The sequence below is a fragment of the Ornithorhynchus anatinus genome, chromosome 4 (assembly GCF_004115215.2).
Source record: "Ornithorhynchus anatinus isolate Pmale09 chromosome 4, mOrnAna1.pri.v4, whole genome shotgun sequence".
NCBI lineage: Eukaryota > Metazoa > Chordata > Mammalia > Monotremata > Ornithorhynchidae > Ornithorhynchus > Ornithorhynchus anatinus.
In genome coordinates this window covers 110442735-110459205 of record NC_041731.1, presented here as the reverse complement: position 1 = coordinate 110459205, position 16471 = coordinate 110442735, and the positions used below count along the sequence as shown (strand labels likewise).

Here is a 16471-nt window from a genome sequence, read left to right as displayed (position 1 = left end):
GTTTCTGTAATTAAGTCAGCCTCCTCGTGCTAAGGAGTTCTGCTCACCTCAAACAGAGCCACAGTGGGTGGGATATAATGAGAAGAATGAATGACAGCAGGATACCCAAACAATTGCTGTTTGGAAAGCTAAACTTGGTTAACAAAAAGAAGACAGAGACAACAATTCAAGGACACAATAAAACCAAGTCCTAACAATACTGTATCCCAGTTGATAACTGGGAGTCAGTTACCGAGGATACAGCGGCACAGCAAACTGCTATCAACAATGGAGAGGTTCTTTTTGAGCAGAGCTTCATAAAGAATAAGTGACATGGGGAGAAATAAGTTATTATTATTATTATTATGAAAACGGCCAAACATGACAACCACAAGAGACAACCCTTTTGTACACGCACTGTGGCCCAGTGGAGCTTTCACTGATCTTTTCGGTCACATATACCCTCATGATAGAAGTTATTATGATGGTCAGCACTAACTATGTGCCAAGCACTGTTCTAAGCCCTGGAGTAGATTCAACTTAATAATGTTGGTATTTGTTAAGCGCTTACTATGTGCCGAGCACTGTTCTAAGCGCTGGGTTAGACACAGGGGAATCAGGTTGTCCCACGTGGGGCTCACAGTCTTAATCCTCATTTTACAGATGAGGTAACTGAGGCACCGAGAAGTTAAGTGACTTGCCCAAAGTCACACAGCTGACAAGCGGCCAAGTCAGGATTCGAACCCATGACCTCTGACTCCAAAGCCCGTGCTCTTTCCACTGAGCCACGCCGCTTCTCTTAATCAGATTGGACACAGTCCCTCACCTGACATGGGGCTCACAGTCAAAGCAGCGTGGCTTAGCGGACAGAGCACAGGCCTGAGAGTCAGAAAGGACTTGGGTTCTAATTCCGCTCTACCACTTGTCTGTTATTCAACTTGGGCAAGTCACTTCTCTGGGCCTCAGTTCCCTCATCTGTAAAATGGGGATTAAGGCTGTGAACCCCTTGGGGGACAGGAACTGTATCCAACCTGCACACTCTATATCTACCCCAAGCGCTTAGAACAGTGCCTGGCACATAGTAAGCACTCAACAAATACCATAGGAAAAAAAAAAAGTAAGAGGGACCAGGCGTAGATTATTGTCCCCTATTGGTATTAATTTTGTATAGCGATTCAGAAACAGAAAAATTACCAATATTTTCAAAATATCTCTATCAACATATATGGATATATGTCGCCATTTAGCTCTTGACCCTCAAGTGGTATGGGGCCCTTTATGTCTAAGCTATTTATCTTGGAAATTTCCCAGGACCACAAAGGAACAAATTACGCTTTTTGAATTTTTCCCAGCTGGGCCCATGATTTACCTAGATTACGATCCCCTTGTGGGACAGACTATGTATAAATTGTCTTTTTTTTAAAAAAAAAAAAGAATCTCATCACTTAGCACAATGTTCAGCACAGAGTAAGCACTCAATTAGTAAGCTCAGCTTTTCTACAGTGCAGGACTGCCATCCCAAATCAACCCCGTGTCAGGGAGGGACTTGCGCTGCCGAGCGCCTTCGAACGGGTGCCGCGCCGATCAGTTTCTTCTGCCATCACATCACAGGCTACCCAGTATTACACACGTGCTGTCCGAAGAACAATCCTTCATTCCCTAACCACCACCCCACCAAAACTGATACTAAAATCATCACTGTATATCTGAAGTGTTCCGTGCTAAGTGCTGAGACAAACACAAGGTCATCAGATCAGACATAGGCCCTGTCCCATATGAGGCTCACAGTCTATGGGCAAGGGAGAGCAGGAATTTAATCCCCTTTTCACAGATGAGTATACCGTGACACCTCCCCCCCTCCCCCAAGGGTCACACCTGGAGAGCTTCCAGTACTCTACCAGTCTCGACTACTGGAGGGAGAGTCAAGAGAGGCGTGCCCATTCCATTCCTAGCTCGGCCAGTGGCCGGCAAGTGGAAGGCAACCAGCTACAAGTCAAAACTCACCTGTGCTGGGCAGCAGCGGGACGGGAGAGAGTTGAGGGCGGGGACTCAAATTAACTGCACGAAAGGTAAAGGGTAAACCACTTCCGTATTTTTACCAAGAAAACTCTATGGATACACTACCGGAATGATCGCAGATGGAGGTGGGGCGTTCTGGGAGAGATGTGGCCATGGAGTCGCTGTGGGTCGGAAAACGACTCGACGGCATAAGACAATACTGTGACACAGAGAGGTTGTGAATAGTACATGATCACACAGCAGGCCAGTGGCAGAACCAGGGCCTCCAAGATTCCCAGCCTTATATTCTTTTAAACTAAGCTATGCTGCCTTGACGTGGTAGGAAGAACTAAGTACCGTAACTAATCACGGCTTGCCTAACCGTATTATAGTGATTATATCCTGGTGTAAAAATAACCCCATAGCAGCAAAGGGGTGCAGGTGGAGGGAGGATGGAAAAGAGGGAAGGATGTTCCCTAAAGCAATTCTTCCCTCTGTCGCCCTCCTCTCCCCCACCCCCCACAATTCCATGATCTACTTAAGGACTCCTGACGATGACCCTGGGAAACGTCGCTCCTCCAGAGAAAATAAAAAAAGCATTTCAAGAGCTTCCCTGACACACAAGCAGAAATTGAGCAGGGATGGGGGAGAGGTCTCGCCTGAGCTATTGTCTCTGCATCTAAAGTTGGGGCTACAAAGAAAGCAAAAAGTCAGGGAGGTATTAATGATGCAACATTAATAGTAATTACAACAGTAGGTGAAGTGGTGAAAGAAGGAAATGAGGAAGGGTTTCCAAGGAAGCAGATGGCACCTAAGAAGAAAGCGCAAGGCAGTAGCTGTGACAGAGGAGGTTGGGCTAAAAAATAGGAGCTGGCTTCCCAGTTTCCACCTCCATAAAAACTTCGACCTCTCTTGCGACCTGCAACAATTTTCCGCAGGAGGAACGCGGGGAGATTCCTCCCTCGCTAGTCATGCCCTAAGATGGGGGAGTCGATTCTCTTTATTCCCCAACTGCGTTGCTCCTAGTATACAATTTGGAAAGGATGGTACTTACCCCTGCCTCTCGAAGGGAAGCTCCAGAACGACTGTCTTGGGTCCAGAGAGGCAGTGGAAAAGGCCTGCAGTTGGTCTGGCGACCAGCATGGAGTAGTAGTGAATCTCTCTTCAGCACCAGTAACTCCAGGGATTGGAGGGAACTGAGGCTGGGCTGCTGGGACTACAGGGTTAAATCACTAAAGGGTGAAGAAGCAGGAGTACTGAGGGTTCAAATTCTTACGGTCTCTCTAGCCTGAGTGGCCTCTGTGCTCTAGTCCCAGTCCTCTAAGACTAAACGGAAAGCCGAGGGGAGGACGTGGGGTGCAAATTCTCTGAACCAGCTGTTTAACCATCCGGCTCATACGAAGGTTATCGGCTATATTAAACGATAACCACTCACACCGACTCCACTAACTCCCCCAAATTTCAGGCCTCCAAAACAAGCGACTTTTCTAGAGAGGTTGAATATACCTACTGAAAGAGAGGACTTTGGTGGGAAACTTGCTCCTCTCCAAAGTAAGTGGAGATGATTTTCTTGAAACCCAAAGGATTCTAAAGGGGAGGTTCCTTTTCCTTATAAAGTACTGTGTGATAACCTTCTCACTCAACAAAAGAAACTAAATTTAAATGCTGCCTTGCTGTTGCCATCCCAACCTGGGCTTTAAAATTCAATCATACACAAAACAAACATGAAGAAAAGCAAATATTTCCACTTTTGAAGACACGATTTACAGTAAGAAAAAAAGAAGTCATCTGTCACTTTTAACCCAATACTGAAATAACAAAAAAAGTTCTTAAAGAAAAAAGTATCCATTTTAAGATCATCTTCTCATAAATACAAATTTGGGCAATTTGTAATGTCTACAAATCTATATATAAAAACTAGACTACACAACCCTGAAAAAAATTTCACTGTGACACTAATACAACTTGAAAAGCCATAATAAACAGACAGAATATGAGGGATTAGAAGCAATTACCTGAATTTAGATATACCACACTGATCCTGGGCATGATTAACTACAACCGCTGCCTGTACCACTGACAAATACAAAACTCTCTGGGTAAAATCTGGGGTATTTTATCTTAGGGAAATCTGGATATAGTTAGTTATGAAGACATGTGAAATCTAAAATACAAAGTCATGAAATGTGTAAATACAGCTAATTAGGTGAAAAACATCTTTTGGATTATTTCTGATTTTATGCTCTTTTTATCTTCCACTGTCAGCGATCACTAAGTTAACAGGAATGTTTTATCTAAGATTTAAATTCCAAGTAGCTGGGTTAAACGTCTCTTCTGATTAATCTTCCTCTTCTGATGAATACAATCAACATTTTTGTTTTATCTACATTTCAACCCCCTACTCCATCAAAAATTTAATTCTCTGTTCGCTAATTAGCAACACTGGCGAAATCTCAGATTTCCCTTTTCTCCTTTCTTCTTCTTTCCGCCTCTTGGAGGAAGGAAAATAGACAAATGCCAGGCCCCAATAAGGGAGGAAATGGAGAAACCCAACACTTAGTAATCCACAAACTGGATACAGGCTCTGAATAATGAGCCGACTGGGGTTAATGAACCTAAATCACGATATGCCTTTTTGAAAGCCTTCTAAATTGTTAAACAAAGCACCTTGCATTCTCTGTACATTCTCTAAGGGCACGGACAGTTCACAAAACTCCAGAAATTTTAACTAGTGGATAGTCACTAGCTATCAAGCTAGCGGTTCTTAAAAAAAAAAAATTAAGAATGCGATTGAACAAATATGCTACAAACACAAGCGTGCACACACCCACACACACACCCATACACATATACCCTAGAGTGTGCTTAAATAACTCTCTACTTTAAATTTAATTATATTGTCAGGACTAGATAAACCACATTACTTTACAACATTGCTTATGTGTAGACGAGATTTATTTTCCGGGAGTTTAGAATCGAGAAGCTTGAGGTTATTGCTATACTCTGAGGATTTAGAGTTAAATCTTAATTTGGATTATGGTGAAATTGCCTCGGGCTTTAACAGAACACAGCTAAATTTCTGAGAAATCACCGTGCGAAAAGAAATCAAAAGCAGAATTCATGGTTACCATGGTTACACATACTCTTTGTTGTGTTTCAATGCCACATGATCTGATTCAAAGTAATACACATCAGGATCATCATCTTCCTCTTCTGCAATGTGCAGGTTGGCACTCTCTTTGGCAGGTGGCAAATATCCAGTATTGAGCCTTGCCTCCGAGGGTGGCTTAGTGAGTCCATCACTTGCATAATTTCCAGAGTCACAACACATCCCCTTTTCAGTCTGCACTTCCTCAGAGCCTAAAGGAGACCCATTGACAGTAACACTTACATTCTTTTCAGTGGGAGGAGGGCGAGCCTCCTCGATCTGTCCATTTTCTCTACAAGGGGAGTTGTTTTTCGTGGGGCTGCCCCTGGCCGGGGCGGCCCTGCGGGGTGAAGTTCTCAGGGTGTAGCGGTGCTCCGCGGGTTCTGACAGAGATGCCGTGGGAGCCGACCCGCCGTCGGGGACGCAGGGGGATTCCGGTTCTCCTGAGATGGGGCTACTTCCGCCGTGGTGGGTGGGGTTCGGGGTGCCGTTGGGGTTTCCAGCACCCGGGTCCTTGGAGGCCCCGTTGTCTCCCACCACATCTACTTCCTCCTCAGAATCCCGTAAGGATGACTGAGCTTCAGCACGGGGCACCGCAGCCGGCACAGCTGCCAGCAGATCGGAAGGCTCCTCGGGCAGGCCGTCAAGTACTGCTACTTTATGGTCCTCTAACTTGACCTGCACTTGGGAATCCGTGCAAGGCACACTGTGGTCTACGACGCCGTCCTCCTTCCTATTTTCGGGCAACGGTGAAGGACGGCCCCCCGGATCCCCGTTTTCCGCCACTGTCCTTTCCTGCGGGACGCGGGAGTCGGCGTCATCCCGATCGGCGTTCCCCTCCGGCCGGCCGGCGTCGCAGTTTAGGACGGCGGGATCACCGTCCTCGACGCCGTTGACGGCCAGGCAGCCGGCGACGTCTTCCGCTCTGGCAGAGTCGGGCAGCCCTCCCTCGCAGGCGTCGGTCTTTTTAATTTCCCTTTTGTCACAATCATCCAGTATAAGACATCGGCAAGCTCTTTTAGTCCCCTGGGATTCGGCATCATTGTCCAATCCTGAGCTTTTCTGCTCCGACTCTCTGTCTGTCTTCACCGGCGACTCTTCTTCGGAGCTGTTGGGCGCCTCGGAACGCAGGCAGCGCTTGATGCGTTTGAAGACGGGGGAGACGGGTTCGGTCGGCCTCTTGTCGCAACCCTCTACGCTCTGCTTTTCTGCGTTATCCTTCTCGGAAGAGGACAGTCCTCTTTTCCTAGGGCTTACCCACGATTCCCGAGTACCTTGCTGTTTGAGCTCGTTGGTTCTTCCGCTGTTATTTCCTTTCTGCGCCTGCACAGACTCCGGTCTCTTCTTTGGTGATCTTGATCGTACTTGAGGATGGGGAGAGACTTCTTCGGGATGAGCAATGCTACGATTTCTTAAGGTTCTACCACAAAAGTTTTCATCCAAGCCATTTAACCCCACTGTTGATCTTGTAACACGAGTAGATCGAGAAGCAGCCATACTATGGCAAGTCCCTAAAATATGTTCATCATGATCCACTCATTGGGGAAACCTTCAAAAATGTAAACAATGAGAAAAAGTGATAGTTAATATACCTGCAACAGAGATAGGTATAACTTTAACACAAAGCCAGAGACTACAGGATACTAGTTTTAATTATTCATGTTGCCAATTAGGCCTAATTGGATTCCAACCATCAAAAATGTACTTTTTCTTCCCCCTTTCTTTATCTCTATGGCAGAATTTCACATATCAATCAAGGTTAATAAAATACTCCTCCCAACCATTTCCTCTGGGTTGGTTTTTCCAAGATACATTACATAAATATAAGATCATAATCAAAACTGTTTTGCAACCCAGCCTCAAGTAAGCACAATTCAATGAGCGTGGGACCAAAAAGAGTTAAAACTTTTTAATTAAAAAACCCCCAAACCTAGGCAGGAAAACGTCTCAGACGTGAGCCCCAGGTGGGACAGGGACTGTGTTCAACCCGATTAACTTGCAACTACCTCAGCACTTAGAACGGTGCATGACACAGAGCAAGCGCTTAAACACAGTAACAATAATGAAAATTAAATTCTTCATATGCCCCTTGCTTCGACTTTAAAATCCAAATTCCATAAGAACAGAAAAATATAAAAAGAGCAAATGTTAAAGGAAACCAATTGCATTCGGGCAAGGTTTCGATCATGCAATCTGCACTACCAAAAGCAAATATGCGTAAATGTACACCAAGCTCATAATCATGACAATCTGATTATGTAACACCAAGGTTTGTAATTCAATCATTTCTCATCAAATTAACTAGGATCAGCTCCACCGAGGACTGAATTTTAAATATCAAGACTAACGAAGGACTCATCAATAGTTGATTATCTCAGCTCCAAAGTGGGTTGTAGAATTTGGCCGTTGGCATTCCTCCCCACCATCCCTTCCCAATCTCAGCTGAGAGGAACCCAAATTCTGCCCACATTTCGGTGGGGCAATAGGCTCCTGGACCTGCAGTCTTTACATAAAAGGCAAATCAGGAGAAATACACTTATGTACCAAAATCCAGCAGATCCTTCCAAAGTTATGCTACTAAAGCAATTCTATATAAATTATTCCAATATTCCACTCCACTCAGTGTAGGATCCCTTACATTCCCCAACCATCTCTGACATTCTGCGTACCACTCATGGCAAATATTAAAATGGCTAAATTCCACACCAGAAATGGCAGGATCAAAACAGCGCACCAAGTATTCCCCACAGATCCCTTTCCCTAGCTCTGACAATGAATCGCTATTTATGAAATGATGCTACTAGACAGGATGGTGTGATTAAATCAAGTAGTGCATTCTGCTTCTGTTCTTTGAATGGCTAAGGAGTAATGACACTCCACAACTGGGCACGGGCCTACTGAACACAGACAATGGTCTACCTTAAATACGTATTTATTTCTTTTTATGTTTAAAGCTATGAATAAAGTTATGATCTGAAGAAGCTTTCATAATGCTCAAACTGAACATGTCCAAAACAGAACTTCTTATCTTCCCACTCAAATCCTGTCTTACCCCAGTCTTTCCCATCACTAGACAATACCACTCTTCTCCTGACTCACAGACCCATAACCTTGCGTTATCCTCGACTCATCTCTCGAAAACCCACACGGTCAATCTGTCTGCAAACCCTGATGGTTCTTCCTTCACGACCACTAAAATCCACTCTTTCCTCTCCTTCCAAATTGCTACCACAGTAATAATCCAAGAACTTATTCCTATCCCACCTTAATCATTGCATCAGCCTGCTTGCTGACCACCCTGCCCCATCTCTCCCCATTCCTGGCCAATCAATCCATCGATCGTATTTGAGTGCTTTCTGTGTGCAGGGCACTGTACTAAGCATTTGGGAGAGTATCCTAGAACAGTATAACAGACCTATTCCCTGCTTACTATACGCTTAGTCTAGAGGCCATACTTCATTCTGCTGCCCAAATCATTTTTCTAAGAAACCGTTCGGTCCATGTCTCCCCACTCCTCAAGAACCTCCAGTGTGTTGTCCATCCACCCCCGCAGCAAACAAAAACGCCTTACCATCAGCTTTAAAACACTCATTCAACTCATTCACTCCCACCTTACCTCATTAGACCATTACCAGCCCTCACACTTCGCTCAAGTGCCAGCTTGCTTACTATGCTTCAATTTGGTATTTATTAAATGCTTATCATGTGTCAAAGAAGTTTATTAGGCCAGATTCAGTGCCTGTCCCACATGGGGCTCACAATCTATATAGGAGGGAGAACAGATGCTGAATGTTTTGCCCCACATCACACAACAGGCAAGTGGCAGAGCCAGCATTAGAACCCAGGCTATCTGGCTTCCACTAGACCATGCTGCTTCTCAATCAATCTCACCCCGACCACTTTCCCAAGACCTCCCTCTAGCCTGGAACTCCCTCCCGCAACCACTCTCCCCACCTTTAAAGCCTTATTAAGATCAAATCACCTCCAAGAGGCCTTCCCCGATTAACCCCTCCTTTCTCCAATTCCCTCTCCCTTCTGCATCATCTTTGAACTTGGATCTGTTCCTTTTAATCACTTGATATTCACCCCACACTCGGCCCCACGGCACTTCCGTACGCTTATGTACATAGCTGTAATTTATTTTTTATGTTATCCGTCCCCACCTCTCGACCGTAACCTCACTGTGGGCAGGGAATGTGGCTACCGACTGTTTTATACTCTCCCAAGCCCTAGTACAGTACTCTGCACAGAGTAAGTGATCAATCAGTGATTTATAATTCTCTTTTAATCCCACAGGCTTTGCAGGGGTCAGGGGGGAGATGGAGAAAAGTACACAGACATCTTTTCAGTATAGTATCCAAAATGCCAATGACTTCTTACCAACTCAATGATCAAATTACCTAAGTGGATGTAAGCTTTACTGCCTGTCATACTAAATTTTTGGTGTAATGGAAGGCAAAATTCAAAAACGTACAAGATATTCACATGCCTTTGATCAAATATTCTACTTTACTGTTCTGAGGATAATGGTGACAATTGCCCAGCACTTGGGCTGAAAGACGGAAAACATTTTCGGACACCTTAAACAAGGTTCTGGGAATTCCAGCGGAGGGAAGGGACGTGGAGAGGGCACGGGACCGTTTCTGCCTACTTTCCAACCACGTTTCTGATTTGCTGGTGTAAGAGGGTCTCCCAGCGCCCAGAAGATAGTCCTCTAGCCCTCTTCAGCCACACACCTCTCCAGATCAACTGACAGAAGCCATTAACAGAGAAGCCGAGCCAGGCCCAGAAGTGCTCACCAGTTCCACGGCTCCACGTGGAGCCGGTTGGGAGGGCTCTATGCACTCTCCCCATGAGGCATCCATTAGCTGCCCCCTGGAGAGAAGGAAAAACTGGAAGTTTATCCCAAACAAGTTGGAGCCCTATCCCAACTGATCTCAATTTTAAGCTCAAGTTTCTGCATTCTCTGTGCTACTCACCACATCCTTCTATTTACCTCTCCAATGCCTTCACCTCTACTTCATATCTCACCCCCATAATTCCATGAAAATCATCTAACTGCCTTTGATTTCTTCTTTCCCAATTTTATCTCGACCGCTTTCCAGACTGTAACAATTTTCTAGAGAGATGGGAAGACAGCAGAACTGATTACGTGTTTCCGTACTTAATGCAGCCATTTCAGCAAGATCTGCAAACCCCAAACTGGTAGGTATTAGTCCAGGGAATAGGAACCAGGCCAAAAATAACTCCTAGGCCACAAGGAATGCTTATCTATGGAAACACGACTCCAACGGCAGTCTTTATAACAGAGAAATAGAGAGGGGAGAATCAGCAAAGAGCAGGCTACTTCAAGACACTATCTAGAACATCTTAACCCCAAACAAGGAAGGCATTTTTTTGCTTTTTTAAAGATGTTAATTCTCCAGGGCAAAAATATTTTCTGTATCAGAGCCAAAATAATTATAATAATGATAATGATGATATGATGATAGTGTTTAAGCACTTACTAGGTCCTCAGGCTCAAAATCTAAGTAGGAGGGAGAACAGGCACTGAGTCCCCATTTTACAGATGAGGAAACTAAGGCACAGAGAAGTTAAGTGACTTGCTCACAGTCACAGAGCAGGTAAGTGGCAGAGCCAGAATGAGAATCCAGGTTGTGGGACTCCCAAGCCTGTGTTCTTTCTACTAGGCCATGCTGTTCCTCAATAATAGTCTACCCTTAATTTAATAAAGCCAAAGACCACCCCGACACTCACCTTTGGGACCATTCCTCAATGCCTCAGTTTCTTCATCCCTAAAATGGGGATTGAATACCTATTCTCCCTCTTTCTTAGAAGGTGAGTTCCTTATGGGACGGGGACTGTGTCCAACTTGATTAACTTGTATTAATCAATCAGTGGTATTTATTGAGCACTGAATGTGCAGAGCATTGCACTTGGGAGAATACAATCCAACGGTGTTGGTGGGCACATTCCTGGTCCACAAAGAGCTTTACAGTCTATCTACCCCAAAGCTTAGAACAGTGTTTGGCATGTAAGTGCTTCATAAATATTATAATTTGTTTAAAGTGTAAAATATTAGTTTTCAATGAAAATGGTATTTCCATGAACCAAATTATTCTCTCATGATATTGCTCTATCATTGCAAAACTAGAAATTATAACCCATCACTAAGATGCAACATGCGAGTTAGGTGACTAACCACTTTTAATGTTGAAATTTTAGATGGGAAGATTATTTTTAATCAAATATTTTGTAAAAATCTAGAATTCTAAAAGACAGATTTATGAGGTTATACTATACGGCACTCAAATACCACTAGATTGACCTTCCCCTCCCTCTGAGCTCGCACTTCATTTTCCAGTGCTTACCTTACCATAGTGCGTGTCTTTGCCAAAGTCCGTTCCCTTTTCTATAACAACACAGATACTCAGAATAATAAGTAGCAGTGAGCCAGGTAAGGACTCCGATTCTCTTGGACTCTTGGTGCTTTGGCTGATTTCACTTCCAGAAATAAATGAGGACTGGAACCTTAGGCTCTTACCTCCTACAAATCTCTAAACTGGCCCACCTTGCGAACCCACGATGGCAGGCCAAAGAAGAACGTAGATAAAAAAAACCTAAGACACGTACGACTAACTAATAATGTTGGTATTTGTTAAGCGCTTACTATGTGCAGAGCACTGTTCTAAGAGCTGGGGTAGATACAGGGTAATCAGGTTGCCCCATGTGAGGCTCACAGTTAATGCCCATTTTACACATGAGGTACCTGAGGCACAGAGAAGTTAAGTGACTTGCCCAAAGTCACACAGCTGACAAGTGGCAGAGCCGGGATTCGAACCCATGACCTCTGACTCCGAAGCCCAGGCTCTTTCCACTGAGCGACGCTGCTTCTCTAACTGTGAGCAGAGTGCTAAAAACACTACCAGGAAAATGAGCCAATCCTGAAAAACTATTTTTCCAACAGAGTGAACTTCTTGCAACAAGGATTACTGAAAGCCTGTTCCTTTGGGACCCGCCCCTCACCCCCCCGGCCCTCCTCCCCTCAGTTTAAGCTCCTTTTCTAAATTACTCAAAACACTCAAGCATCTCTCTAACAACACGGCCCTTCTGACACTAGGGAATGGAGCTCCCCACGGGCTGGGGGGGCAGCTGGTGGTCCCAAGGGGCCAGAATACCCCAGGCTGGGTCTGTACAAAGCCCAAGCTCCCTGGAGGTGGTGGGCGGGCGGCAAGCTCCTATCATTACCCTTTGGGGCTTCACAATGTTGCTGCTGAGCCACCTTATATCTGGGACAAATCCTCCACCCCTCCCTGGAGCTCCCTGGGGTACCTGTGAATCAACAATGCCCACAGAAGGGAGCGGGCTCTTGGCCCCTGATGGTTTGGGCCAACTCGGTGCCCTCCAACAGCTTCCAAGTTACCAGGCGCCGCCAGGAGCTACCGCGTCCCAGGCTTAGCTGGGCAGAGGCACTGACTCACTGGGCCTCGTTGGGATCCCAAAGTCCCCAGCCTAGGCAAGACTTTACTAGGTAAGAGAGATAAGCACTGCGCCAGTTAGTCTTTTCTTTTTCCCATCTTAGGGATCTAATTAGTACGCACCCATACTAATGAATTAGATAGTCGAATTCAGATACCAGGGGAGGGGAACATCCACCATCTTGTAATTAAAATTTTACCCTAAAATATCACAGGCAAAGAGTGTCATTTTAGGTTAAGGTTGGTCCAAAAGAGTAAGAGTGGTTTGAAAAGGCAAACAAATTTCAAACCCACATAACCCACACCCGAGTTTTCTCACTGCACCTATCTGCACAAAAAACAACAGAAGAAAGCCTATTTTGGAAGATCGAAGTCACTTGAAGGTTTCTCAAATGCAACACGTAAGACCCCCAATAATCAAATCACGCCGCAACGGTCCCAGTGCTTCAACACTGGATATTAATACATATTTCACGAGAATATTTCCAACATAAAAATGACTTCAACATAAAAGCTCAAGTCATTTGAAGTATTCCTCGGAAGAGCACCTCCAGGAAGTGAATGAGGTTTTTATAGTTTATATGAACTTGTAGTACAGAACACTTAATTTTTTTTAAGGTATTTCTTACTATGTCCCAAGCCCTACAGTAGATACAAGACGATCGGGCCCAGCCCCGTCCCACCCTGGGACCACACTCTAAGAGGGTGGGAGAGCGAAGTACCTTATCCCCAATTTACACAGGAGGAAACTACTTGTCCAGGGTTACACAGCCAGTGGCTGGGATTAGAGTCCAGGCTTCTTGACTCCAGTTCTGTGTTTCTTCCACTGTAACTGTCCTATTTCCACTGATGCTGCTTAGTTCCTAATTACTTTTGTGTTCTGATAGGAAAGAAGAGAAAACTGAGTGACCAATAAGTGACTTCCACACTGCACTTCAGAAAACACTGCCCCTTTGGTTGCTGCTTCTTGATTTGGTTCTGTTGTCACCTGCAAGCTTTGCTCCAAGACTGCTGAAAACACCATCAGGTTCCACAAGGGAGCTGCCACGTCACATCACAACCCCATTTGACCTGTGTACATAAATGTGCCGTACTGGGTTTTGGAAATCCTGCTACTGGTCCTGTGGAATGAGCACCGCTCTGGGCAATCAGGAGAGCTGAGCTGGTGACCTGGTTCTGCCTCCAGGGCCGGGCTACCAGTGGTGAAGGCTTCCGACCAAACAACCACCTTGGGCACTCCACCAGATGGGCAGGCCCCGCAGAATCCGGACAAAGAGCTGGCTAGTGTGGGCAGAGAAAACCAGAACTACCATCCCTTCTACGGAAATAATATTATTATTATGGCATTTGTTAAGCGCTTACTTTGACCAGGCACTGTACTAACCGCTTGCCGACTCAGATCACCCTGCTGTGGTCACTTCGGCCACAAATGGGCTCCGCGCGTGTCTCCTAAAACCACCGAAAAAAAACCCACTTTGGGTATACTTTGCAATGAGCGGGACCCAGGCCCAACAACTCAAATCTGTTGCCCTCTGTGCCCCTGAAGAAATATGACTGGCATGGATAAGACAGTTTAAGTAGTTTAACCACTAAACTACTTAGTATTAGTTTAACCACTAATAAACAATAATTATTACTAAAGCATAATTATTCACTATTCTATTTGTTAAATGCTCAGTATGTGGCAAACTCTGAACTAAACACTGGGGCAGATACAAGATAATCGGGTCAGATCCAGTCCTTGTCCCATAAGAGGCTCACAGTCTTAAATCTGAGGAAAGACAGGTATTTAATCGCCATTATACAAATGAGGAAACTGAGGCCCTGAAAACTTAAGTGACATGCCCAAGGTCACAGAGTGGGCATGCGGCATAGCTGGGCTTAAGAGGTCAGGTCCACTCACTCCCAGACCTGCGCCCCCAGCATAGCTCAGTGGAAAGAACACGGCCTCGGGAGTCAGAGGTCAAGGATTCAAATCCCAATCTGCCACTTGTCAGCTGTGTGACTGTGGGCAAGTCACTTCACTTCTCTGTGCCTCCGGTACCTCCTCTGTAAAATGGGGATTAAGACTTTGCGACTCACGTGGGACAACCTGATTAGCCTGTATCTACCCCAGTGCTTAGAACAGTGCTCTGCACATAGTAAGCGCTTAACAAATACCAACATTATTATTATTAAACTAGGCCACACTGTTTCCCAATATCAGTATAATCAATTCCTTCCTGTGGGTTCTCTCACAAAGTCTCAAAACTGAGGCTCATCTATTATTGCCAAAGGGGGAAACCAGCATGTGCTTTGGTCGTGAGATGACCAAAAGTGATGAAAAAGACTTAGAAATAAGAACCCATAAAAAATCAATTTCCTAGATACACGACCTAGCATGATTTCAGTTCCACCAGTTGGTTTTCTTTTTTTCTTACCACCACAGAGATGTTATAAAACAATTTCCACATTATCTGCCAGCCAGATCAGTGATTCAGCCCGCTGATGTCTTTCTCGGCAAAGTTCAATCGATTATTAGTATGCAACGTACTACGTGTAAAAGTGCTTCATCTTGCATAATTTCCCATGAAGTCTCCATAGATTCGTAAGCATTTTCCATGTGTTAAAATAACAAAGCAAGAAAACAAAAATAGCAGGGGGTGTGGGGGGAGAACTGTGGACAGAGATAAAAATGGGGAAGCCGGCTATCCATCTAACTGTATGACTGCAAAAGCAGGAGACTGAAACAAAACAAAAGGTCAGCAAAGGAGGCCTGCATAAGCAAACAAAAACAAAGAACAAATGCTATCAAATCAGCCTGAAAAGAAGGCATCTGAATGGTAAAGACAGAGCCAGAAACACGAAAGGGAGACACCAAGTTTGCCCTTATGTAAGACACATGGTACTGCCTCATCTGGAATACACATGGAGGAGATCAAAAGCAGAAGGAGCAGCAGCAAGAAGCAATGTAGCCTGGTGGATAGAGCACAGGCCCAGGAACCAGAAGGACCTGGGTTCTAATTCCAGCTCTGCCACCTGTCTGCTGCATGGCCATAGGCAAGTCACTTAGCTTCTCTGGGCCTCAGTTACCTCATCTGTAAAATGGGGATTAAGATTGCAAGCCCTATGTAGGGCAGGGTCTTGGTATGCCCGATTACTGTGCATCTACCCCAGTGCTTGGTCCGGTGTCTGGTAAATACTAAAAAAAAAAAAAAACCACTATTATTCAACTAGAGCGTAAGCTCGTTGTGGGCGGGGAATGTGTCTGTTTATTGCTGTAGTGCTCTCTGCCAAGCGCTAGTACAGTGCCCCGCATATAGTTGGTGCTCAATAAATACCATTTAATGAATACATATGAGGACAGGCTGAAAAGTTAGGATTCTTCCGTCTGAAAAGACAAAGGCTAGAAGGAAATATGACCAGAGTTTCCAAAATCATGAAAGGTGTGGAAAAAGAAATTGATGAATGGCATTTATTGAGCATTTACTGTATTGACTGTATTTACTGAGCACTTACTGTGTTGACTATCATAACAACAAGAATAACAACAAGCATTTGGAAGAGTACAATATAATAGAGCCAGAAGACATTATTCCTGCCTACAAAGAGCTTACAGACTAGAGGGGGGAATTACAGATGGAGAGAGACATAAGTGCTGTGGTGGGATGAAAATCCAAGTACCTAAGGGAAAGGAGGGCAAATGGGGGAAGTGAGGACTGAGTCAGGGGGGCCTCTTGGGAAGGAAGGGGTCTTTAGGAAATGAAGGGAGAGGGAACCGGAGACCAGAGGGAAGTGGGCAGGCGGGTGACGGTAAGAAAGACGAGATTGAGGTACAGTAGGGAGATTGAGGCTCATTAGATGAGCGAATTATGACGGGTGGGTTGTA

General features: G+C 45.0%; 1 protein-coding gene across 5 annotated transcripts in view; it reads right to left on the bottom strand.

Annotated features, from left to right (window-relative positions):
- Positions 1 to 16471, bottom strand: part of ZZZ3 (zinc finger ZZ-type containing 3) — a 107039-nt gene that overhangs the window by 48907 nt on the left and 41661 nt on the right. For all 5 annotated transcript variants that reach the window (XM_029062861.2, XM_029062863.2, XM_029062862.2 and 2 more), the window contains exon 2: positions 5121 to 6674. In XM_029062861.2, the coding sequence (XP_028918694.1) occupies positions 5121 to 6622 (1502 nt within the window). In that variant the 5' untranslated portion in view covers positions 6623 to 6674. The remainder of the gene's footprint in view (positions 1 to 5120; positions 6675 to 16471) is intronic.